Source organism: Ursus maritimus, unplaced genomic scaffold (genome assembly GCF_017311325.1).
Source record: "Ursus maritimus isolate PB19 unplaced genomic scaffold, ASM1731132v1 scaffold_17, whole genome shotgun sequence".
NCBI classification, from domain to species: Eukaryota; Metazoa; Chordata; class Mammalia; order Carnivora; family Ursidae; genus Ursus; species Ursus maritimus.
Genome location: NW_024424119.1, coordinates 41,080,149 through 41,106,283, shown reverse-complemented (window position 1 = coordinate 41,106,283; position 26,135 = coordinate 41,080,149). Strand labels below are relative to the sequence as shown.

The window sequence follows — 26,135 nt, the reverse complement described above, 5'->3', positions numbered from 1 at the left end:
CTCTGAGTGCAATGTTGATGCCGCCGCCAGCACAAGCTTCCCTTACTGCTACTTCCCGGCCCCCTCACCCCCCACACTTGCCCCTCCTGCCCCCGGGGTTGGTTTGATTTCATTTTCCATGGGTCTTTGTCAATTCAGGTGAAAATGGCAGTTAGCTGAGAAGGGACGATTCTGGTGGGTTCACAGGCCTCCAGGTCCCACCCAGTCCTGGGTGCCAGGAGGCTCTTCCAGGGAAATGAGGGGAGGAAGGGGAAGCAAAGTGCGCGGTGCTGGGCGTGGAGCCCAGGGCAGTGTCCCAGCCTCAGTGCCCTGGGCGCGGTGTGGCTCCAGCTTTGACTAAGGATGCTGCCTCCTGGGTCTGTGCGGACTGGCTCTTGGGGCCAGAAGCTGGTGGCCAGCGTGAGCCACAGGGGCGAGGCGTGGGACCAGGCGACAGGCCCCGTCCTCTGGATGGCCTAGGCCGCTCCGCCGCAATTGCCTCAACAATGTGGCCACTTGGGCCACCTGAGTGGTGCGGCTTCCCTCCTGCCGGTAACTCTCGTAGCCACCGGGTGTGTAGGAGCCGGCCTTCCTTGCCATGGACTCCCGGTTTCGGGGCTCACCGTCTCCATAGCCTCGCCGGCCTGCCTCTGACGTGGCCCCATCTCCAGGGCTTCAAACATATTTGCAAGATATCTGGTTTCTAGGGGCCGACCTCTCCCAGGGATGTCCTTGTGTGGGCATCAGATGGGCACCCGAGAACACTCCCTGGAGACACACAGCCCCTCTGGCCTCGGCCGGGCCTCTCCGTCCTGCCCCTGCGGAGACAGCCTCCTCTTGCCAGGATGCTCACCACTGAGCCTCTGCAGAGCTAGCACTCCAGGCAGGCCCCTCCAACGCTCTCCCCAGATGGCAGGGTGATGTCTGGGTGAGCAGTCCCAACACTTCAGGTCTCCCCCCGCCCCCATTCACCTGACCTCCTCCCAGGGGCTCTGCCTCCGTACACTGTTCTCAAACACCTCCTCTGATGCCTCGGCTTGCAGCTGGAGCACCAGGCTGCATTTCCGCTCCATATCTTTCTAGACGGTTAGATTCCTTCCAGGAAGCCTTCCCAAGACTTCCACTGCAGAAGGAACCTCCCATTGTCCCAGGGCTCCCACGGCATTGATGTCCTATCATCCATTCCAGATGTGGTGGCTGTGACAGCGAGGGCTCTTCTACCCCAGGGACACGGGGCTTAGCCACTGAATCAAGCCAGGGCTTTGGCTCAGGCCAGGCTTCCACATGCGATGCATGAGGAGGACCAGTGAGACAAGCGACCACCTGCCTCCTGTTTCACATGCAGAGCTTTATTGATGCATGAGGCAGACGTGAATGTGCAAAGGGTGGGCGTAGTGCTGACGCAACAGGCCCCCAAGTCCCGAGGTCCTAACCCAGTCTGTTGCCCTCCTTCTCCTTCTGCCTTTCTTCCTTGTGCTGCTTATCCAGGGGGTCCACACAGATCTGGCAGACAGAGAGGGAGCACGGTGATGGGAGGCGCTCTTGTTGGGGAAGGGGTGCAATGAGCTCCAGACTCTGGCGCAATGCATTTTCCCTCCCTGAACCTCAACCTCTTCACCTCCGGGGGGGCTCGAGGCTGTCGAGAACAACTGGTGTTTACTGAGATGCTCGACCAAGCTAGGTTGATCTGGATTCCTCACAGCCATCGTGCGGATGGTGAAACTGAGGTTCAGGGGCCATGTGGCCTGTCCATGGTCCCAGCTCTTAGGCAGGGCGGCAGGCTACAGGCCAGGGGCCAAGTGGTGCTGTGTGCCCAGTCCTTCCCGCCCAGCTCCCAGGAGGGGACGGAGGTGGTTTATGCCACTGGTGGTCACGAGACGGCCTCAGGTGGCCAGCCTGAAGGCAGACACTTAACCGACTGAGCCACCCAGGCACTCCGGTTTTGTTTTGTTTTGTTTTGTTTTGTTTTAAAAGCTCTCATGGTTTTTTTTACCCAATTTGTGTTCCACTGAACATCCAGACTTGAGTGAGAGCCAAGCATAAATCAAATGCTGAAGGCTATTTAGACAGCTCCCCGGCTTGGTGGGGCGGGGGTCGGGGATGGGTGGAGGAGGGGTCCAGGGTGGGGGTGAAGGAGAAACATGGATTCTCTTCCAGCTGAATGTGGTAACCACTGTGGTAGAATGAAAGTCCATTGGGGGAGGGGGGGGCGCCCAGCCCTGCCCCTGAGGCAGAGCAGCTTCCAAAAGGAAGAGGCGTCAAAGTTATATGTCCATTTCGGTAAAGATAGTATTCGTGAACTTGCTCCCAACATCTAAAGCAAGAAATCATTTGCCCGTGGTCTCCACCCCGTGCCACGGGAGCAGGAGGTGGCCTCTCTTCTCGGGAGCTCCCCAGCCCGGACGGTGCCCAGCACTGCAGATGAGGCTGCTGGGCCCATGACATTTCCACCAACGGGCAGACCTTTAGCCCTATGAATAAGTACTTCCAAAGAGTCTTCTTATGTTAGGCTTACGGCTTTGTATCCTTATTCATTTCATATATTTCGAGTCATTTGTCATGTTTCCGTGTGGTTAGCGGTTGTAATTGCAAAGGACGCGTACCCCTATCTTGCTATTCCTACATCCCACATACTTAATCATGCCCTCTTTTCATATCTGCAGCATTTTATTTTATATTTCCAGCTTTATAGAAATACAATTGCCTTTCTAAAATCATCTTGCCATTCAAGAGAAACAAAAACCTGTCACGGACAAGACTACAATGTTATTCAAAATAGCCCCAAACTAGAAACAGTTCAAATGCCCATCATCAGGAAAATGGAAAAACACATTGTGGCGTTTTCATAAAGGAACTATGACTTAGCAGTAAAAACCAACCAGCTACCGGTATATGAGACAACACGAATGAATCTCTAAAACATTCTGCTGAGCAAACGAGGCCAGACTTAATCAAGCTCATACTGTAGGGTTCCATTTATAGAATGTTCTAGAACCGCCAAAAAACGAATCGAGAATGGCAGAAATCAACCCGTGGTTGCTTAGGGGCAGTCTGACTGCCAGGGGCTGTAAGAGCCCTTTCTGAAGTTGATGGCAGGACTCCACGTTTCCACTGCAGGGGGGGTTATGCATGTGATGTACATTTGTGAAAACTCATTGAACCGTAGACCTGAAATGTGTGCGTTTTATTGTATGCCAATTATACCTCAATTAAGTTGATTTAAAAAAGGAGCCTCTGTCCTCAAACAGAGAAGACAAAACATATGAGAAATCAAAAAACACGAACGCTCTTTAATGTGGTGACAATTGGGCGACGCACAGATGCGTCTCCTTCTCCACATCCTTGTCAGAGTGGAATTCCCTTTCCTCTTTGTTTTTTTTTGTTTTTTTGTTTTTTGGCGCTCACTTAGTGGTTTGGATTGTCATTGCTCTAATTCGAGTCTTGAGAAAAGGACGGGCTCATCTGCAGGGAAGAGTGGACGCGAGAGAGCGTGTGGCGCATGAAGGACCTGGGGTCCGTGTGACTGGCAGTGGGATTCTGTGGGAGGGACGGGGGCCGATGCTGGAGAGCTTGGCGGGAACCGAGCCTGCAGGGCACGGAAGCCGGGCTGGGAGTCTGCAGTGGACCCTGCAGGTATTAGGAGAAATGGAAAGATTTTCAGTGGGGTGGGAGATGCATAGTCAGATTTGCTCTTTAGAAAGATCCCTCTGTCTGCAGTGGGGAAGGTGGGGTGGTGTCAGGGTAGGGGACCGGCCTGGAGAGGAGTCGGAGGCTGTCGCAGTGGCCCCGGTGTGAGACCATGGGACTGCGGACAGACTGGAGACACTGCTTATCTCAAGGAGAAGCTGATTGTTACATGGAGACAGCACCACCATCACCTTGGGCTATCGGGGCCCCATGCGTGGTGAGGGGCATAGAGAGAAATGAATGCTTGCTCTTACAGCCAGTAAATGGAACACCTCTCCTCCGGAGGGAGGGGTCCTCCCTGTGGCGCAGGTGCCCCTGGAGGTCTCCCTCTCCTCCCAAGTGGCTCTCCAAGGAGATCCTTCAAGTGCACCCAGCACTCGCCCGACATAGTACAATTTTCTCCGTCTTCTTATATTTCAAGGATGCTTTAGTACCGCTGTGGATCGAGGGTCTGACAGCCCTCCCAACCCTGCCGCTCCATCTGGCCCAGGCCCAGTGTCACGAGAAGTTTGGCGGAAATAGAATGAAAAGCAATCAGGGTCATGCAGGATGGTGGTGAAATAGTGTCCTGGCTCGACCACCTGCTAGCTGTGTGACCCTGGTCAAGTTACTTAGCTTTTCTGTGCCTCAATTACCCCATCTATAAAACGGAGATATGGAGAGTAGCTACTTTATCAAGTCATTAAGCGGATTAAACCAATTCACATTTGTAACGTGCTTGTTAAATGAAACACTCTTGTTTCTAAGATTCTACCAGCCAGGAGAACCATCACCATCCGTTTAACTTCAAGCTGGGATGGGGAGAAAAACAGACGGACTCCTGCCTTACGTAAATACTTCTGGGATGGCAGGTTACTTTCCACATCTAAAGACATCAAAATACAAAAATATGTGGCTAGTAGGTTCGAGGAAACAAGATACTTTTTCCATTGGATGGATAAGGAAACAGAGAGGTCAGGTGAAAGGTGAGGTCTGGATCATCAGGGGACAGCACCCATTAGGAAGGCCCCGTCTTCCGAGAAAGCCACCGTATCCGTGTTTCTTCATCGAGGCCAGGTCTCAGCTCTGCGTCAGGTGACTACTGTGCAGTCTTCTGCATGAACGGCCATGAACAGTACGTGGGCAGAGCCAACGATCCTAGTCGGGAACTTTGTGTCTGGGCTGACGAAACACTCAAAGACTTGCTCGTGTTCAGATTGTGTTTTGTGATCTTGGCCAATTTATGTAACCTCTTTGAACTTGGCCTCCCTCATCTNNNNTGGCGTAGTAACACGTGTCTCAGGAGGGTTGTGCAGGAGATGAAAACGTGTCACACTCACCGGGGCTCTTGCTCACAGTAAGTGTGCAAGACGCCGTAGCTGCCGTTATTTTGAAAGATGCTCATTATTGGGTTGAACCACATGAAACTGCATTTTATAGGCCAGTCGACTATCATTCAGTGTCAGACGATTCGCCCCGCTATTACAGAACGGTAGCTCGGTCTATGGTAGCAAGCAGGGAAGGCCTTAGCACCCCCATTTTGCAGAGGGAGAAACTGAGACCCAGAGAGAAGGAATGACCCACCCAAGTCCACGTCCCGGTCAGGAAGCTGGGACTGGAATCCACCTGCCAGCCTGTCCCCTCCTTTCTTGCCCCCCACTCCTTTTCCCAGCACAGGGCAGCTGGTCATTGGTGCAGGGGGACTGTCCGTGGCGGTGGCTTGATTCATTGTGGACAGAGCAAACACAGGATTGTCCCCACTGGGAAGTCCACTCTGCCTATTTCCTAACACTCAGTTGTGCAACGAGAGACTGGGAACCATAGTGGCTGCCGGCCCCCAAAGAGCTGTGTTCTGCTCCCCGACACCCTCCTACCTGCCCCTGCTGGGAAGGCGCTGGCCCAGCTTCAGAGGCCTCACTGGCCAGCTCCCAGAGGCCCTCCTGGAATGCCGACTGAGAGTTGTGAGTGCCACGGTTTCCACATAACCATCCTTCTCTTCCCCTCTGACCCTTCTTCCTGACCCTGTCACCCCCTCCAGGCTTCAGAGCCCTGCAGAGGCTGCCGACGCCTCTGGAGCTCTGACGCAGTCCTCTTTCCTGCCCTCCAGCTCAGCCAGCTGCCTCCTGGACAGCTCCACGGTGCCCCACTGTGGCTCAGACCCACCTCGGCCAACAGAACCGGACCCCGCTGTCCTGCGCAGCCTGCTGCGGCTTGTCCTATGCCCAGCCCAGGACCCCGTCACGTCATTTTGAAGAGCAAGTATACCGTTCCCCAAATAGGCAGTCCTCCCTTTACTTCCCAGCCTTGGCAGGTGCTGTTCCTTCTCTTCCCGATGTCCTTCCTCACCTGGCAAACCTTCATTCATCCTCTATCAGCCTCAGCTTGGGATGGTTACTTTTATGTGTCAAGTTAACTGGGCCGTGGGGTACCCAGATATTCGGTCAAACACACTAGGCGTAGCTGTGAGGGTGTTTTTAGATGAGACTAACATTTGAATGCATAACCTGAGTAAAACACATTGCTTCCCCCGAACCCACCAAGTGTGGTTGGGCCTCATCTAATCTGTCAAAGACTTAAGTAACATTAAAGGTCTGAGTAAGAGAATTCCTCCTGCCTGACTGGTGGCGATGGATACCAGTCTTTTCCTGCCTTTAGGCGTGAACTGAAACATTGGTTCTTGCTGGCTCCCCAGCCTGCCAGGCTTTACACTGGAATGATACCATCTGCTCTCCTGCGTCTTGAATGGGCCAACTCACTCTGCAGATCTCAGGACTTGCCAGCAATCACAATCGTGTGAGCCAGTTCCTTACACACACACGCACGCACACGCACGCACGCACATACACACACACACCCTATTGGTTCTGTTTCTCTGGAGACCCTGATTAATACGGAGTGTCACCCCCTGACTATTCTGTGCTGGGATGGCATCGGTCACACTCTCCTTTTGCTCCCCGCACCCCCAGCCCACCCAGTCTGGTCTCCTGCTCCTGGGTTTCCTAACCCTTAACCATGCAAGGTCCAACTCCACCAGTGGCCTCCAGCAGACTCAGAGCCCCTCAGACGCCCTGTCACACCTGTCTCTGGAACTCCAGTGCCCGCATAAGGCTTGGCACAGGGAAGGGGCTGCTGAGACATGCATGTCAAGGAAAAATGTTCCAGCGAGCATCGTTCAACAAGTTTGAGCGCCTCCAACATGCTGTGCTCTGTGGCGACAGCGGAGGACAAGATCCATCCTCTGCCCTCACAGAGCTTCCTGTGGGGACAACAGACGCCTGAAGGGCTGGATCTTCCGCTCTGCAGAGCTGGAGGTGTGATCCAACGGCGGGGCCAACTTTCTGGGGGTGACAGCAGGGGGCAGACCTCAGGAAAGGATTCAACTGAAGCAAGCCATTCTGTCTCCCTTTCATTTCTGATTTATTTTCAAAGAAATGAAAGAACATTCTTATCTCATTTCCAAGGCATCCCCCCTCCCCCCAGTTTTGGAAACCATTTTCCAGATTTAGGAAATAGCGCAGGGCCCCAATTCTTGGGACTTGAGCATGCCCTAGAATCCCTGGGAAGGCTTAATAAAACGTAGATCGCTGGGCGCCAAACCGGGAGTTTGTGATTCAGTAGGTTTGGACTGGGGCTGAAAATGTGCATTCGTGCCCTGCTCCCAGGTGCTGCTGGCTCTGCTAATCCCAGGGGGTCACCCTGAGACTCCCCCTGTCAGCAGTCTTGGGTTTGAATTGAGGCTTCGCCCTGGCCTCGGCAGGTGAGCTCGGGCACTTCCCTGGGCTTTAGTTACCTTCTACATAAAATGCCAGGGTGTGTCTGCGACATGGGAATCTCCAAGCCCTTCCAGACCACGAATTCTGGGCTCTGTGGCTGGGACTCTTCAAGCCACGGCAGAGCGGTAGCACCCGGTGCTTGCTGCCTGGGGCAGGTGCAGGGTGCGGGGAGGGGTGGGGAGACCCGGCTGCATGTGCACTGATGACCTGGAAAACCTGGAAACTTCTAGCAAAGTGTTAAAACTAAATAAAATTCCGGCTATAAATTCAACTGCTAATGATTTGTTCTTTCTCCTAGAGGAGAAGGGCAGAAAGGCTCTGGTTCGTTCAAGGTCCCAGGGTGGAAGGACCAAGCTAAGAAAGGAAGAACTCTGAATCAAGGGACGGAAGATATGGGTTCCAGGTCCAGCAGGTATAAATGTGTCCTAATATGTCCCAGATATCGCATGGGGGCATAACTATGCTAAAAAAAGTAGCTAGTGTGTATCTGAAATTCAAACATCTGAGTGGTCCTGTTTATGTATTTGCTAAATCTGGCTAACTATCTCTCAGATTGTCACTCCGTCCCAGGCACGTGCTGTCGTGGCCTCTCTCAAGAAGGTAAGAAATGCTGTTATTGAAGCAGTGTCCACAAGCATCTCCAGATGGAAACAACCCAAGTGGCCGTCAGTGGATGAACGGATAATCAAAATACGGTACCTCCAAACTGTAGAATATTATCGAGTCATAAAAAGGAAGGAAGTACTGTATGGGTACATGTCACAAGGATGAATCTTGAAATCATGTTACCCGAAAGATGGTCATATATTGTGAGCTTTCGGGGTGGGGGGCGGCGAGCAGGGAGCAGACATTGAATGGACTCAACTTTCCCATCCGCAAAACAGGATTCTGTTGATGTGAGATAGGATTCTTTTTATGTGAAATGCCCGCAGTAGGCAAAGTCGGACAGCAGATTGGTGGTTCTCCAGGGGCTTGGGCAGAGGGGAGTGGGGAGCGACTGCTTCCCAGGTATGGAGTTTCCTTTTGGGGTGATGAGAATGTTCTGGAACTCGATGGTGGCACAGGTTGTACATGGTGACTCTACTAAATGTCATGACTGGTTAAGTCTTCTGTGTATGTTACTCCGCTAAAAAAAAGAAAAAGGAATTGCTCATGTTAACCTTGAAATACCTTCTCCCTATGTGTCACGGGTCGCACTGTGTCCTGCAAAAAGATATGTTGAAGTCTCAGGATGGGAAGTGGTCTTACGTGGAAATAGGGGCTTTGCAGACGTAGTCAAGTTGAGATGAGCTCATTAGGGTGGGTCCTCATCCAATAGGACTGGTGTCCTTATAAAAAGATGGGAACATGGAGCCGCACAGGGTGAAAGAAGGTCACGTGCGTCCAGAGGCAGAGAGACTGCGGTGTCCCAGCTAGAAGCCGAGGAATGCCTGGGGCCACTGGAAGCTGACCGAGGTGAGGAACCTCTCCTAGAAGCATCAGGGGGATGGTGGGGCTGCCACCACTCGGATTTCAGACTTCCAGCCTCCGAAACTGGGACAGCAGGCATTTCTGCAGTTTTAAGCCTCCGGGTCCATGGTACTGTTACAGCAACCCTACGAAACCAATATGCCATGGGACCTGGATCCCCCACACCTTTAGCAACCCCTCCCCTGCTCTGGTGCCATATCTCCCCCTACTCACCTCCTTTGGGGGAAGCAGCAACCTGTGAGCATCTTCTCTCCCCACCATCCCTCATCCCCCAGCCCGGCCAGAAACCTCCCTTTGGGCTTTTCAAAGAAGCACACGGCCACGGATGCATCATTCCATTGCCTCATTTTTAAATATTTATTTAAAATCCAGAAGGGAAAAGGAGAAACAGAACCCACTGGGGTCTTAACACACTGACATGTGGACAGACATACACGAGGACAGCAGAAAATCCCAAGAACGAGACAGAGGCCAGGTGGAGACTGGCGGCGGGGTTGGGGGGGGGGGAGCAAGGGCTGAGATGAGGCCCGAGCCGCTACAACACACTTCCGTGGGGAGTGTCTGGGCTGGGGCGGGAGGGCGAGGCGTTCAGGAAGTGTCTGCGGGGAAGATGGGCCGGACTGAGGTATTAAATAATGAAAATCAAATCCAATTCCCAAAGAGACACTTTAGAGGAAAAAAAAAAGACACAAATAGACGTTCACATAAAATTTCCCCTTCTAGAAAAATAATTCCATACTTAAAATCACCTCAAAATACAAGCTGGGTGCTGACTGGTTCTCTGATAGAGGACAGCTCAGATGACCCTGACTCTCCCCATCAGGCTGAACCCCGAGGTCCCCAGAATTATTCTTTCTCCTCAGCCCACATTTACACTTGGAGCTAATGACGCCAGGTTTCTAGAGGATTTAATGACGATGGAAAAGCAAGAGTGATGGCCACATCTTGGAAGGGACAAGCTCCTGGAAGGGAGAATCTTAGGGAATAGTATGGCGCCTCGTAAGATGGCTCCAAATTCATATTCTACCTCCAAGGCCAGCGCCAACCCAACACCGCTCTTAAAACTGGTTTCTTCAAGGTCAAGTCTTCTCCCATGACTTTCCAGTCTAGATCCCAACTTCCAGGACAGGCCTAACTTCCCTCCAGGGCCATGATAGTCCAAGCCCAAATCCTTCATGCTCAGGCCTCCTCCTGCCTTAAGAGGACAAACATTTCAAAGTCCATAAATTAAAAGATCAATATTTCTGCTTCTGCTTCTGGTAGGTTTTTTTTCTTTTCCTTTTTTTTTTTTCTTCTTCCTTTTTTTTTTTTTTTTTTGGCTTTGCTTTTTTTTTTTTTTTTCCTTTTTTCCTTGCCCTCCCCCCACTCAGTCGATTACCTGATGAGCACAAAGGTGATCCTAGGAACATTTTTAGATTCTCCAAACTTTGTCATTTGGAGGAGAGAGTAAAATGTGGATAATACCCCACATCAAAATGGTTCTTCAAAGACTGTGGCAAAAATGGTAGCACCTTCAGAATCTTAAATAGGCTTTTTTTTTTTTCCTTAAAAAAATCACATACACTACGAGACAATTGCGAGCACCAGCGATTTCACAGTGGGAGGTAGCTAGCATGGGTACCCCCAGCCCCAAGGGTCCGCCGCCCCCTCTCGGCCTCCACCGCTTCCCACCCCCTGGCTGCTCCTTCTCTCACCTCTTTCCCAGGTGAAAAAATAGTAATGCACCTTCTTTGTGTTTGCTTAAATAAAATATATATACTTCTTTCTTTCCTTTTCTCCTTTTTCATGTCTCCTCTCCAATATTGCACATCGAAGCTCCCTGGCAGGGACCAGCTGGCAAGATGCCCGTTCCCCTCAAGCTGGCTGGAACGTGGGGCTCTTTGGGCAGGAAGCTGGGGAGGGCAGGGGGTGGCCGCAGAGCTGGGAGACGGGCCGCGGGGCTCAGGCGGGTTGCAGGCCCAGCTCGTGCTGGCTGGCTCTTTGGTTGGTCTTTGGGGCTGAGCTGGGATCAGTTGGTCCCGGGGATACCCAGTTTCCTGCCACCCCCCCCCCTTCTCCAGCCACTTCTACCGGGCAGACAACAGCTGGGGTCTACCCGAGGATCCTTGGGCAGGTGAGCGGCCTCTCCCGGGCCCACCTGCCCCTAGGTCTCCTCCTTTTGCCTCCTCCTCCTCTTCCCTCCCCCTCGAGGCCTCGAGGAGCCAGGAGGTCAGAGGTCAGAGGTCAGAGGAAGCACGCAGGTCCAACTTCGAGGCGGTACTGCTTCCCTGATGAGGCAGGAGGAAGGTTGTCCACGCTGATGATGGGCAGCTGCTGGGGGTCCTGGGTCCGGAAGGTGAAAAGCGTCTGATGCCAGCGGCCATCCTGGACCTGAGAGAAGGAAAGAGGGACACACAAAACCATCACAACCCTCATCACCTACGTGTGCGTGTCCCCATCAGCTTTCTCACCGTTTGTAAAGGACACATGGCATTTTCCGTAGCAAAGACCTGTATTCGTCCACTTAGATTGCTTCTACTATGTCTATTCGGTAAGGAATGCGGTAACCAGTATCCCTGCAGCTAAACTCTGTGCACGCTCCTCTCGTCTGCCTAGAACAAATTCTAGAAGCAGCTGGGTGGAACGATACGTTTCTGAGGCTTTGCATATACGTTGGGTGTACGGGCACACCTCGTTCTACTGCCCTGCACGTCCCTGAGCTTCCCAGATGCTGTGGTTTTGATCAAGTCAAAGTTAGTGGTGATCCTGCATCGAGCAAGTGTCAGTGTCACTGTTCCAACAGCATTTGCTCACTCCGCGTCTGGGTCATATTTTGATAATTCTCGCAACATTTCAAATGTTTTCAGCATTTTCGCATTTGTTTTGGCGGCCTCTGCTCTGTGATTATGACTCATTGAAAAGCTCAGATGATGGTTAGCATTTTTTATCGGTGACGTATTTTTTCATTAAGATATGGACATTGTTTTTTTTAGGCATGTTGCTATTACACTCTTAATAGACGACAATATAATGTAAACATAACTCCTTTATGCACTGGGAAACCAAAAAATTAATCAGACTTACTTTATTGCAATAGTCACGTTATTGCAGTGGTCTGGAACCAAACCCACGATATCTCTGAGGTATCCCTGTATTTATACAGCTGCTGTCCCGAAAGCCTCTACCAATTTCTTTCCAGATAGCTTTGTGCAAGACTGTCGGTTTCCCCACATCCTCACTAACACTGTGTATTACTAGTTTTGTTTAACCTTGTGAAACTAGTTTTTTGGACAACTTTCTGACTCCCTCTCCACCAACAACCCACGCCTTCTTAGGTATTTAAAAATAACCAAAAACGTTAACAGAAGAAATTAGCCTGGCCAGGGCGGGGGCAGAGAGAAGAGAAATACATTCTTCGACAAGCAGCCTTGCAAGTAAGTACAACACTTATCAGCTGTGGAATTTTTATCAGCCGATCTTCTCTCAGAAGTTTCCCAGAGAGGATAGTGAATAAAAGGGATTTTATAAAACTGTTGTAATAAAATTATTACACAAAGATAAAAATTATGTGTATTTACCAATATTAGACTAACACCATGTACTATATGATATAATATACTCATGTGATATACCAGTAGGCATTACACTGACTGTTATATACTATTTTATAATAAAAACACATCTTTTCAACTTGTCCGTGCATGAGGGACCTATGAGGGGCCCCAGGGGTTACCTTGCAGCCATCCACTGAAACTTCCGGCCTGAACTGACCCCCTGCTTCAAAGATCTGCCCGTTCCAGGCCCGGAAGCGCACAGCCCGCTTGGCCGGGGTCTGCCCCGTGCCCTCCTGCCACACGGTCATGTTAAGGCAATGGATGGTGATATGCTGTGTCACCTCAGAGCTTAGCAGGTGCAGAAAGTTCATCTGGACCCGGCTGACAGCAAACTCGACCTGTGGCAGAGATGCAGAAGTGAGGTAGGGGCAGGCCGGCTGCCCAAGGCTCTCAGAAACCCTCCCCTCTCTCTGCAGGGCGCAGGGAGGAGCTCTTTCCTGGTAAGCATTTCCCAGCTTCACTCCCAGACATGGGCGCACTTGAGACACAGGGCAACTAAGGTCTGTGTGAACTGGTCCACAGCCAAGGAGTAACAAGGAAGGGAGAGCGCCAAGGCCTGCCTGACCGCAAAGCCAGATCGATGAGGGTCCTAAGTCACCCGATCCACCCCCCACTGCATGGGTGTGTGGGAGTGGGGGTTGTCTTTGGAGCTGAGTGGGGATCCCAGAGCCCAGAGGGGAAGAGGAACTAGCCCAAGATTGAGAGGCTCTTCAAGTGCAGGAGAAATGGAAAGTGACCTCCCCACCCTTTCCAAGTCCCAAGATGCCAGAAATGGCAGTGACCTCCAGCAAGGATGGCATTTATGGCTTCAGTGGGTGCCCTGAAAGCCCGGATGGTTGGTTTGTCTTTGTGTAATACAAGCGCTTGACTGAAGCTCTGATTGCCTAGGCAGCCGCTCCAAAGCCGCTATCTCGAAGAAATGCTTTGCCAGCCACGGACTAGAGGAAGAGGCCGGCCGCCTCCCTGAGAGCCTACTTTGTTTTAGACTTCAAGATTCCCAAAGCTGGCCATCTGGGCCGCTTGTTTTTTCTCTTCCTGTGCTTTAAATTCCTGCTCTTATGTTTTAAATTCACCAATTAAGAGTGAGCCCAGGAAGCCCTAAGCCCCTCACCCTGGACCCCGATAAAAGCAGAACCCCAGGCCCCCACACACTTGTGTGCTCTCTCTCTCTCTCCCGGCATCCTGGCTGGGTGGCCCCCGGTGTGCTGTGCAATTTCCAGGTCCTATAGGTAGCAAACCTTTATTTTTTCAAAGTTTCTTGGTAATGAAGGGCATCTTGTGATCATGTAACCACAGGGCTGCTCCAGCCCCCAAGTTGGTTATTTTATGGGCTGAGACCGGTACAAAATGGTGGTCATTGTTCCTGATAGGGATGGTGACCCGGAAGGACAGTGAGGCCACCCATGCAGGTGCCAACTCTGGCCTCACCCCTCTGCCAGGTGAGTTTGGCTTCAAGTCAGAGTCAGAGGGGGAAAGGGCCTGGCGGGGGGGGGGGGGGGGGCTACTGTGTTTCCTGGTAAATCCCAGTGCCTGACACAGTGTCTGGCATATGGTAAGAACCCACCAAGGCCTGCTGACCGGCTGGCCCACGTAGAGCTTCCCAAACCCCGGGTCTGACCCAGTCAGCCTCAGGCACCTTCTGCAGCCTCCCCAGGAGGCCTGATGGGTCTCTGGGTCCCCACCTCCCTAGAGGCAGGTGGGCTCCTCTCCCTGGAGCCTGAATCCTCCCATACGGAGGACTGGCCGCCCCAGCAGACCCACAATCCCCCGTGGGGTACCCCGGGCAGGGGAGCTGTGGCACCCCACAGCCGCCGGCCGCCCTGGCTTGCTGGTGAGCTGCCCTGAGCCACCTCAAGCGCTCAGCCCAGAGACAGGCCCGTGGAAAGCAGGCATTTGAGCATTAGCGAGAACCTGCATGCGCACCTCGGGCGCCATGACCTAGTTCGTACTGATGGCTCCTGGTCCTCTAAGCCCGGCCAGCCTGGCCAACTATGCTATTTTAGATATTTGGCGAGGGTCCCAAAGAAGCCACGCAGAGGACAGTCAAGGCTCAGACCAAAACTCGGGTGGGTGGTGACCCAGGGCCCGGTGGGCGTAGAGAGGGCCAGTCGGCGGCCGATAGGGAGCCGACAGGTACCTTGGAGGCCGTGATGGGCTTGAGACACGTTTGTCCACCATGGGTGAAGTTGCAGGAAACTTCGATGGTGTCAGACGAGCAGCCGAGGTTCGGATCCACCCAGTAGGTGCCTGCAGGCGGAGTGGAGGGGGGATGGTACATGTATGTGCGGGGGAGGGAGCCCAGCGCCCGGTTCAGCAGGTGGACGCTGAACCTCGGGACCCACTGAGCCCCAGTCGGGCCTAAAGTTGGGAAAGGGAGCAGAAAAGGATTCTAGGAGCCACAGAGATGGAAGGAAACGCTCTGGGCAGAGCTCACAGCTGGCAGAGCCCCGGAGGGGCCAAGTGGCTGAGCGCTTGCCCACGCGGCTACTGTGAAGGGTCCATTTTACAGAGGGGGCAGCCGAGGCCTGAGAGAGGCTGAATCACTAGCCCAAAGGATTTAGGGCTCATCTAGCTGAATGGGTTCTCCCCCAAGGCTAGTGATCCTCCCAGGGCTTGCTGGGGGAGGAGGGGAACCAGGCCTCCACCCCACCCGCTAGACACCTCTGCTGGCATCTGGTTTCCCCCCGGGGCTTCCAAGGGAGCCAAAGACCCCACAGCCGAAAGAGTGGGACAACCAGCCACTGGTCCACCTTCTTGTCAGTGGAGGGAAGTGGTGTAGACAGAAAAGGGGGAAATCCTGGCTCTCAGGGCATCAATGACAGCCCCCTCCCAACCCACCCAGTCCCCTGTCTCCTCCTGGCCCTTGGGGCCTTGTCCTGCCAAAGCTCTTTCCTTGCACTGAAATGGTCGTCCCCAGCTTGCAGATCTGTGGCCTCTGAAAGGGTAAAACCACTCGTCCCCACCCCACGAGGCACAAGGTCCGCCATATTGCGAGGCTCAGTGACCGTTGAGCAGATAAGGGACTACCTCATGCGCCTGCCTCCCCAAGGATGGGAACTTGGCCCCAGTGAACTAAGACTTGAATGCTCCCTCTCCCCACCCCTCCCGGAACTCCCCTGCCCCGCCTGCTCCACCCCTGGGGCAGGAAGCCCCCTCTTCAGACCCCACTGGCCCTCATACCATCCACCATCTTCTGCTCACAATCCATGAGGTCCCGGCAGACCCGGGCGGGGTTCTCTTTGGTGCCCAGGGGCGTCTTAATGCTCTGGATGAGGTTGCTGAGGTAGTGTAAGGTTTTAAAGATCTCCCCTCCCTGGTCCAGCACCAGCCGGTCCGGATGGTTGTAACCCTGTCGCGAAGAGAGAGGGAGGCCACCGGCCGCCTGAGGTCTTGGCCTGGCCCGAGGGTCTTAGCCTCCATGGCCCCAAGTTCCCGCTACTCAGGAGACGTCCCTGAGTTCCTAGGGGCGTGATGGGGCTCCCTCCACTTGACAGATAAGGAAACTGGGGGCCAGGAACGGGGTGGGGGCTGCCACGAGAGGGTACAGGACACTGGGCTGTGGACTCAAATCCCGCAAATCCCCCCACGTCTTTCCACTGACCACCGCCGGGATGGAAGGAAGACAACGGGCTCTTGCAGGCTGCCCTCTCCCTGGACTGTGAATCCTCAGAGAGCTGACGCAGCTTCCACTTTGCCCAGCCTCCCGCTCAGGGAACCAAGAAGCCATGGCAATCTTGGGGCAGGCCACTTGGAGGCCACTGACCACACGTGAGCCAGCCTTTCTGTCTCCCCCAGGAAGGGATCCCATATGGGCAGGGGTCTCGGGGTACCTCTGCTTTCAGTGCTCCATTTGTGTCCATCCACGTCTGGAAAGCTATTCCCAGGTCATCTTGCTGCTGTGCCAAGAGAAGACAGGGTGTGTATCCTGTCCCCTCCCTCCCAGGATGCCCCCGGACTCACTGAGAGGGAGACCCAGGGTCTGAGCACAAGCTCTCCCACCCACTTTCCTGGGTGGGATCGTGGCCAAGTCACCTGCCTTCTGTGCAACTCTCTGTCCTTCCTCCACTTACAAAGAGAGTCAGAGCTGATCCTTCCACTCCCTTTCTCCAGGCACTTCCATAGCTCTCCCCTGCCTGCAAGATTAAGTCCAAACTCCTCCATGTGGTTATAAGACCTGGCCCGAGTGCTGTGGCCTCTGGCCCAGCCTCTCCTCTCTGGGCCACATATGCTCGATGCACCAGACACACTATCGGACTGCTAAGTTGCTAAGCACCATGCTCTATCTGGCCACAGGGCCTTTGCACATGCTGCTCCCTTTGCCTGGAACGTTCTTCTTTCCCTCCAATGCTCCACCTGCTTATCTCCTCTTCCAGTGGTTCTCAATCAGGGACAATGTTGTGCTGTAGGGGACATTTGGTTATATCTAGAGACTTCTTGGCTGTCACAGCTGGAGGAGGGGGCAGGACATCTAGTAGGTAGAGGCCAGGGATACTGCCAAACATCCTACAATCACACGCAACAAAGAATCATCTGTTCCCCAAACATCCACGAGTGCTGCAGTTGAGAAACCCTGCCCTATACTCATCCTACAGATGTCCGCTTCCGGGGGCACTCTCTCCTGGTGCTCTCGCCCCCAGGCTGGGGGGCGGCCCCTTGCTCTTGTGTAACTCTGTCTCACACCTGCACCTCCAGCCCTAGCACAGGGCTTGCCAGAAGCGGTCTGGCTGTGCAGACAGTGACAGGGAGACTCTGATGTTGAGTAAAGCCCAAGAGGTCCAGAGCCCCGACTCGAGAGGGATTTCCCAAGTTCCATCTCAGCCTTGCTGCTCGCTCACTGCAGGATCTGGGCAGTTGCTTACCCGTCTCTCTGCGTCCGTGTCCTGAGAATGGGCATGACAGTAACACTCTCAGAACCACGAGGGAAAGAAATGAGCTCATCCAGGAGGAGCGCGCCTAACAGTGTCCGCCTATCACATGCACTGTATCTGCTACCGTGCAAAAAATTCAAAATCCTCGCATTTTCCTTTTTTTACAGGGAAAGCATTTTTTTTCTGGATCTTTTCCCTTTCCCGTAGCTGTCCGGCTTCCCTAGTGATGAGAAGGGCTAGAGAAGGTGTGGAGGGGAGGCCAGGGCCGACAGTTCATTTTCGTGGACGATGCCTGGCTTGGCGGGGGGTGGGGAGGGATGGGGGTGTCGGATAGTGAGAAGCTGAGAGATGAGAAGAGCAGAGAATCTGAGTGGCTCATGACCCAAGGGCTCCTGCCCCCCCACCATTGTGAGGGGGACAGGGCTGGGGGGGAGGGGATGCTGTCAGGGCCTGACTGTAACCCTCAGCCAGTGCCGTACTAACATGGGGAGGGAGCCCTGGGGGGGGGCGGCTTGGGAGGAGCCATACTTTCAGGCAGGTACCCACCAGGGAGGAACGCAGCCTCCCTCCTCCAGTCTGCTCCCTTGCCCTGACCCTCTTTGGACTCAGAATCTGAGATGAAGAGACCCTGTGATACTGTGATTTATAAGAAATGGAGATTTGGTCTTTGACTCTCTTCCTGGCACCCGAAAACTTAAAACCTGATAAAAGTCTCTTGTCATGTTAATGAGGGGACTCTGGGAAAGCCCCTAGGTAACCCACGGAAGCACCCTTGTGACAGGTGGTTTGGAACCTTAGTCCCGACCCCCCCCCTGCACCTCCGGGGTGGGGAGAAGGCATAGAGGTTGAATCAATCACTCACGGCCAATGATTTCATCCTTCACGCTTACACATTGAGGCCTCCATGAAAACCCAAAAGGCTGGTGTTCAGAGAGCTTCCCAGTTGGTGACCGCGTGATGTAGGGAGAGTGGCCATCTGGAGAGGGCTACGGGGCTCTGAGCCCCTGCCTCCCACCTAGCCCTGTGCCTGTCTTCCATCTGGCTGTTACCGAGTTATTGTCATTTTTTAAAATAATAAACTGGCAATCTAGTAAGTAAAATGTTTCTCTGATCTGTGAGTTGCTCTAGCACATTAATTGACGCCGATGGGGGCATGGGAACCTCTGGTTTATAGCCAGTCGGCCAGGAGCGCAGGTGACAAGCTGGCATCTGGGGTGGGCAGGACGGGGAATGAGGCCCGTAGGACTGGGAAGCTGCGGGGTCTAATGCTCTGCCCGGTGCACAGTGTCAGAACTGAGTCGAACTGTAGGACACCCAGCTGGTGTCCCACAGGTGCTCTTCGGTATGGGGGACACCCAACCCCAAGCTGAGATTGACAGCAGAACCTATTTAGACCCTGGCCAATCAGCTGGTCTGTACCGAGGACGCTGACAGGACCTGGAGCCCAGCCGCTGCAGCATCTTCCCGGCTTCACAGTCGGGGACACAACCTGCCTACAACTGGGGTTCCCCACCCTCTGGCTCAGGGCTCCGTCTGCAGCTGCAGAGTCCCGGGTCCGGGATGGAAGGCCACAAGCACATGGGTGTCCCTGGGCCTAGCTTAGGGGTCTAGCTATTGTGACCCAGAAAGAGGTCAGCTGCCAACTACCCCCTGCCCTCCCAGGCCTTACCCCAAAAAAGCAAAAGAGAACATTCTCCAACTTACAAAGTGATTAGGGCTCCCTGGCGGACCCTGCAAAAGAAGAGGATCAGTCACTACTTGAGAGGGACGGGGTGCGGGGGCCCGAGGGGCTGTCAGGAGGGGCCGTCCAGGCACGAGAGGACGTGCAAAACTGGTCTCTGCTCGTCTAGAGGCCCGGTCCTGCCAGGGCTGCTCTATGCTCTCCTAGAGTCTGGGGAAGCTCGTGAGGTCAGGGCCAAGACAAGCACCTGCCGGCAAAGCCCTGGGTCTCATTCAAAGGAGCTCCGCCTCCTGCCTTGGAGTTCCTGGGGGCACTGTGCACGAGTACCTACCGGTGGGCCAGGCCGCCCTCTGGGACCAGGAGGACCCTGGAGGAAGAGAAGAACAGTGAGGCCCTGGTCAAAGGCCTTCCATCTTTCCCACCCCAGGCCTCCTCGAGACCCAGGGACAGTGGTGCCTCCAGCACAGAGGGGAACCGATGTGATGACTGAGGTCCAGAGGGAAAGAACACGCCTGAGGACTTCAGTGGTCATGGGCAGGGGAACCCAGAGCACCCATCCTGCCCTACTCCCCCAAACCAGCCCCCATACCCCAGCCCACTCACCCTCGGACCTTGCAATCCCTGGAAGAGGACAGAAGCACAGAGAGACAGTCAGGGGATCAGGCTGAGCCTTGCCTGCCATCATCCCCCAACCCCTCCCATCCCCCCCCAACCATTGCAGCACTGCCCTCCCCCCAGCCCATCAACTCACCAAGTCCCCTCGGCTTCCTTTGTCACCCTTTGGACCCTGCAATAAATCACGGCCCCATAAGAGAGGACTCAGAGAGGAAGTTCTATTTCCAAGATGGGGAAACTGAGGCTCAGGCTGGCTCTGGGTCACAGAGACAAACTGGCCCCCGCAGTCTTTCTGGCTAGCCCCCTACACATACCAGGCGTCCCGAAGGTCCCAGGATTCCAAGGGGCCCAATGATGCCTTCCTTTCCCTGAAGGAGAGAGAAAGGTTTATGTGTCCTCATCCCAGGGTCTGGGGAACAGAGTCACAGGGACAGGAGAGGAGATGGCAGTCTGAGTGTCCCATGGCAATGGAAGGGAGACTTCCTCGAGCCGGGACCAGGCAATGCTCGCTCTGGGCCTCCCCTGCGTGCCTTGAGGGCGCTATGAGGGGGGAGGGGAGCAGGTGAAAGGGGGAGGGTGGCAGCCCCGCTAGCAGGACCGGCAGAAGCAAGGGGATGGCAATGGCAACGGAGGCTGCGGACAGAGGGGGCTCAAGCGTGAAGGAGCAGGAGGAGAAGGGCACGCATCCACCCAGCTGACGGCTGGCCAGCCTTGGCCTGGGTGACTGTCCCCGCTAGGACAGGGCAGGAGAGGACTCACCATCAATCCAGGGGGCCCCCGAGGGCCCTGGATGCCTTTCAAGCCAATGTCTCCAGGGGGGCCCTGTGGGAGGCAGAGGAAGGGCTGTGTGCGTCTAGGGGCCCCTGGGTCGGGGCTGCAGCAGCTCCATGACCCCTGAGGGCTGGCCAAACTTTGCCCTCCCTGTCAAGAGAGGCCTTACCTGAGAGGTTCCAGGAAGAGTAACGAACGTCCACGATTATTAAGCAGGTACTAGCATGCCGGCTCTGTGCTACACGGCTGAGAGCCTCTGCTCTTACTTCACTGCTCCAACAACCCTCTATGCTTATCATACCCATTTTATAGATGATAATACTGAGGCCTGCAGCTACAAAGTAACTTGCCTAATGCACAGATCAGGAAAACTGGGGAGCTGGGCCAAGAACCCAGGCCCGCTGGCATGTGAGTTCTGGGGAACCAGGATGTTCCTGCTTGATTCTGGTAGCTCTCCAGCCCACATTGTAAGTGCTCAAGAAATCTTTGTTGAGTGAATACATGGATAAACGAACAAAGAGGTGGACGGATGGAACCCCAACAGGAACAGTGTGGAGTGGGGATTTGTACCTTGGGTCCGAAGAGGCCCGCCATTCCTGGGAAGCCCATCTCGCCAGAGTCACCCTGCGGGGAGAGCGAAATGAGATGGGGCGAGTGGGGCCAGGACAAGGATGCCCAGCCGATCACCCAGGACCTTGGCGCCTGCCTCCTCCCATGGACATCAGCGACTCCAGGTAATCGGATGAGTGTGGACGGCTCACATACTAGACGCCGGTCAGCCTGGGCTCCGAGGGGCAGGAGCCTATGCCTGTCGCATGAGACAGTGGAGGCCAGCTCAGGGATTCCATGAGGAACGCTCTAGAACACTTAGGACCTCCTGTCCCAGGTCTTCAAGGAAGAGAATGAAAAGACACGAAGACTCTTCCTACCCATCACAAAGGCTCTGTTAAGGACTGCGTCCCTCAGAATCAGCCCATTGGCTGTAGGCCTCTATGTGCCAGGGGCTCTGCACGGACCAGAACGCATGCGGGTTCCTACTTCCCCCCGGGGAAGGCACGCCCTGTTCACAGATGAGAACACTGAGGCTCAGAGACAGCAGGACCTTGCTCCTATTCACATGGATGCCATTGCGGGCAGTGATCGGGTGTGAACGATTCTGGACGCCTGGATTAGGTGGCAGGGGCATGCTTAACTTTGAAAGAAACTGCCCAGCTAGTTTCCAAAGCGGCCGTACGTTTTACTTTCCTACGAGCAGAGGAGGGGCGTTCCAGGTGTTCCACATCCTTGCCAACACTTGGTCTGCTCGGTCTTTTAAAACGTTTACCGTTCTGGGGCACCTGGGTGGCTCAGTCTGTGACATGTCTGACTTCAGCTCAGGTCATGATCCCGGGGTCCTGGGATCGAGCCCCTCGGGCTCCCTGCTCAGCAGGGAGTCTGCTTCTCCCTCTGCCCCTCCCCCTACTTGTGCTCCCTCTTTCTCTGCTATTATAAATAGTATTGCTTTTTAGATTTCAAGTTCTGATGGTGCCTAGTGTATAGAGACACAGTTCCTTTGTGCATCTTGAGCGGATGTCCCGCCGTCTTGCTGTATTCACTGGTTCTAGTAGCTTTACTGTGGATTGGATTGTCTCTCTAGACAATACTTTCATCTACAAATGAAAAGATTCACTTCTTCTTTTTTGATACGAATGCCTTTTCTTTATTTTTCATTCCTTATGGCATCGTCTGGAACTGCCAGCACAACGTCGAATAGAAGCAGTGAAAACACATATCTTCCACTCGTTTCTGCTTCTTGGAAAAAACAAACGTACGTTCAGCCATTCACTATTAAGTATGATGCTAGCTGACTGTTTTTCNNNAATGCCCTTTTCCCAGCTGAGGAAGCTCCTTTTCCATACCAAGTTTGCCGAGTGCTTTTAGCAGACATGGGGTTGCATTTTGCCAAATGCTTTTCTTGCATCCACTGGGAAGATCAAATGGGTTTTCTTTCTCAGTTTGTTAATATGGTGAATTATACTGACTTATTTTCAAGTGGTATACCATCCTTGCATTCCTGGGATAAACCTCAGTTGGTCTTGACGTACCGTCTTTCTTCTACATCCTTAGATTGGTTTTTCTAAAACCGTGTTGAGAATTTCTGTATCTATATTTCTGCGGTACATTGGTGCTTTCTTGCAATGTCTTCTGTCCAGCTTTGAAATCAGGGTAATGCTGGATTCACAGAATATGCCGGCAAGTATTCCTTCCACTTCAATTTTCTGGAAGAGTTTTTGCAGAATCAGTATCACCTCTTCCCTTAACTTTTACTGGAATTCTCCAGTGAAGTCCTCTGAGCCTCGAGTTTTCCACGTGAGATGCGTTTTAAACCACAGACTGAATTTCTTTACTAGATATGAGGCTATTTGGGGATCAGCTTGTGATCTACCACCTGTCCTCGTTCTGAAGGGACCGCTCAGGTCTCATGCCTCGGCCTCCTCCCTCCCCTCCGCCCCACTCCGGGGAGGCAGAGGAGTATCTGGTGCTCAGAGAGGGTGTCGCTCTGCCCTCGTCACAGAGCAGGCAGGAGGCTTCCGGGCCTGTGTGCGCATGTGTGAACATGAGTGTTTGTGGGCATGCGAGTGCGAGAACATCTGTATTCCCTGGGGCTCACTCACCGGCTGGCCTTTGGATCCTGGCTCCCCCTGGCTCCCGGGAAGCCCGGTTCCACCCGCTGTCCCTCGTTTGCCAGGAGGACCCACCTGCCCGGGTAACCCACTTTCACCCTTAAAAAAACAAAACAAAACAAAACACACCAAAATGACCAGAGGGGAAAATGGTTCTAGGGGAGGGGGTGGGGGGGGCTAGGAGAGACAGAATAGTGATGCCACAGGGTCAGCTGACATCTCAGGATGCTGGGGCTCAGATGCAGGCCTGATGGGGGCTCAGAACCTTAGCCTCCTTAAGAGGACAGCCTCTTTTCTTCTCTGGAATTCAAGCTCCACATTCCTCTCCACTCTCCCACCCTGCCTCTCTTCTTCACTGTTTCCTCCCAGCAGACCATGAAGTTCCCACCCACCCCCCACCTCTGCTCCAGCCCTTCCTCCTGTCTGGGATGTCACCTGTCTTTCTCCCCACATTTAAATCCTCCCTGGGCCAAGGCCCCCTCTCCCCCTGCCTGCCGTTCCCACAGAAGGTTCCAGCCTCTCCCCAACTAAACCTCGCGCTTGGGGAGGGCCAGAGGAGCCATGTCTGATTCATTCATCTCAATCTTCCCTTCTGTGTGCAGCCCTGGGCTCAGACTGACTCATGGCTGCCTCCCCCACCGCTCAGGGAAACTTGCTAAAAAGATGCCTTTTGGAAGAGGGTCCTGGAGGCAAGCAACAGCTACTGTTCCACAAATGGCCACAAGAGGGCGCCCAAGGACAACTCAATAACCAGTCGCCTGTTTTAAAGGCCTGGTAGGGCCAGGGATTTCTAGCTGCCTGGATAAACTTTCCTGTAAGTCAGGTTCAAGTTTGGGGCAGGGACCCCTGAGAAATGTCAGTGCCATGGACTCCATTTTCACAGAGGCCAGGACACGGGTGCCCATGTCAGCATTATAATCAATGTCACGGCAGTTAGTACCAAGGTTGAAGGGGTGGAAGGCTGCTAAGTCGATTAACAGGTGTCTGACCTTGAATCCTGGGGGCCCCTGTGCTCCAGGCAAGCCGGCCACACCTGGATTTCCTCTCTTCCCAGCAGGGCCCATGGGGCCAGGGTCCCCATCGTCTCCCTGCTCCCCCTGTAAAGAAAGAGGGCAAAGGAGGACCTCTCATGTTTCAGGAAAAAAAGGCAGCCCGGGGGCAGCATGTCTCATAGTCCCGATGAACTCTGGGTGGAACTGGAGAGGAGGAGGTCAGACCCCAGGAGGGAGGTCATCCTGCCCGTGCAGTGAGGATGGGTGTGTGTGTGTGTGTGTGTGTGTGTGTGTGACACCAGTGAAACATGAGACCTGCGGATTTGTAAGTGGGAGGAGGAGGGACCTTACAGTCAGAAGTTCCACCCCCCCCCCCAGGCAGGGGAGGGCCTTCTGGGTCCAGGCATGAGTAGGTAGAAGGGCCACATTCCCAGGTCCCCAGGGATGAGGCGACTGCCCATGCAGGAAACTTCTGGATATGTTGGTTCTGCCCCTTCCAAGTTTCCAAACCTGCTTCTCCTGGCCCATGGCCTATGGCAGAACCACCCCCTGCCCAGACCCCAACACACACAACACACCTTGTCTCAAAGGGAGACAACGTCTGTTAACCCCAAGTCCTGCTCACCTGCTGTCCTGCTTGACCATCCCTGCCAGGAAACCCATCTGGTCCCGCGACACCCTCGGGGCCCTGTCTCCCCACCACGCCCCGAGGCCCTGGCAGCCCCTGCAGGCCCTGGGGATATAAAAGAAGCTGATGAGGGCCTCTGCGGAGGGCAGGGAGGCAGGCGGGAGGGGACCGGTTGCGGATCACTCACCTGAATCCCCCTTCGTCCTGGTGCCCCAGCTTTGCCTTGCTTTCCCTTTGGTCCCTGAAAAATCAAAGGACACGTGACAGAGGCTGCCTGGAGGAGGGACAGAACCCTAGGAGCTCTGGAAGGGGGTCTGAAAGGAGCATGGGCTCCTGTGTGGCCCGGCCCTGCCCCTCCCCCTCTTGGGTCTCAGCATCTGAATCTGCAAATGGGTCCAAGCACCCTGGCCCGGAAGCCCCGGCGCAGGGCAGGCCTTGGAACCTGCCGGTGTTGTCCCCACCCCTGCTCTGGGCCCTGTGCCCCCACTGGCTCCCTCTGCTGGCGGGGCTCTGGGCACTGGCAGTTTCCTAGGCGGAGCCTGGGCCCATGGCTGGCTGGGCTTCAGGATCCTTTGATTCTCAAGAGTGAGGCTATATCCCTGTGGGGGTGAGGGGAGATGGTGTGCAGGTGAAGGAGACACAGCTGGGGGGAGGCCGAGGGCATGAAGACAGCCCTGGCCCAAGCTCAGGGGAGGCAGACACAGGGCTCTGGGTGCAAGGTGGGAAAGTCCTCGACCGCCCCTCAGTTCCCACCATCATCATCCCTGTCCACCCCTCCCTCCTTCCTCCGGACCTTTGCCTCTCCAAATTTTCTTCTGCAGTGGCTCTCGACTGCCCTGGGTTCAAATCCCACAGGTGGGATTTGTTGGCCCCACAGGTGGTCCCCTTCCTGGAGGCCCTGACAGCGGGGCAGGGGATCCCCCTCCCTCAGGCCCTGCGGGGTGCCCGCCAGCCCAGCCTCCTACTTGCTTGGTGCCTGGATGGGGGTATCCGCCCTTCCCAGGGTCCCCGGTGGACCTCAGCCCCCGTACCTCTTCCCCTTTCGATCCTTTGGGTCCCGGCCGCCCCCGGGGTCCCGGATGTCCCTGCAAACCAAGGTGAGAGGATGCAAAGCGGCCCCAGGATTCTCTCCCGGGGAGGCTGGCCAGTGTCCGCCTAGAGGGGGAGGGGCGGGAGGGGTTTGGGGCTGCAGGCTCTGGGGGTGCCCCCAGCATCAGGGCAGGAGAAACCAGAGTGGACTGCCCCAGGCCCTCCTGCACGGAAGGTCCCTTCCCTCCCCCACTGCTGCCCACCCACCTGGGGCCGGAGGGGGATGGGACGGGGGCACCACTCACGGGAAGGCCCTGCTGGCCTGGATCTCCACGCAGGCCTTGCACACCCTCCTGTCCCTGGAAGCCAAGGAGAGACCGGTGAGGGGGCCCAGCCTGGAGCGGCCA

General features: G+C 54.6%; 1 protein-coding gene across 1 annotated transcript in view; it reads right to left on the bottom strand.

Moving 5' to 3' along the window:
• Window positions 1-10,667: 10,667 nt before the first annotated feature.
• COL27A1 (collagen type XXVII alpha 1 chain) overlaps window positions 10,668-26,135 on the bottom strand; it is a 131,373-nt gene continuing 115,905 nt past the window's right edge. Inside the window, exons 47-64 of the mRNA XM_040631345.1 lie at window positions 26,034-26,087; window positions 25,731-25,784; window positions 24,887-24,940; window positions 24,697-24,804; window positions 24,069-24,176; window positions 23,071-23,178; window positions 20,987-21,040; window positions 20,405-20,467; window positions 19,960-20,013; window positions 19,782-19,817; window positions 19,634-19,651; window positions 19,362-19,397; window positions 19,054-19,080; window positions 16,312-16,377; window positions 15,662-15,830; window positions 14,619-14,728; window positions 12,601-12,819; window positions 10,668-11,258 (exon numbers count right to left, since the gene is read on the bottom strand). Coding sequence (XP_040487279.1) covers window positions 11,112-11,258; window positions 12,601-12,819; window positions 14,619-14,728; window positions 15,662-15,830; window positions 16,312-16,377; window positions 19,054-19,080; window positions 19,362-19,397; window positions 19,634-19,651; window positions 19,782-19,817; window positions 19,960-20,013; window positions 20,405-20,467; window positions 20,987-21,040; window positions 23,071-23,178; window positions 24,069-24,176; window positions 24,697-24,804; window positions 24,887-24,940; window positions 25,731-25,784; window positions 26,034-26,087 — 1,485 coding nt within the window. The 3' untranslated portion in view covers window positions 10,668-11,111. The remainder of the gene's footprint in view (window positions 11,259-12,600; window positions 12,820-14,618; window positions 14,729-15,661; window positions 15,831-16,311; window positions 16,378-19,053; window positions 19,081-19,361; window positions 19,398-19,633; window positions 19,652-19,781; window positions 19,818-19,959; window positions 20,014-20,404; window positions 20,468-20,986; window positions 21,041-23,070; window positions 23,179-24,068; window positions 24,177-24,696; window positions 24,805-24,886; window positions 24,941-25,730; window positions 25,785-26,033; window positions 26,088-26,135) is intronic.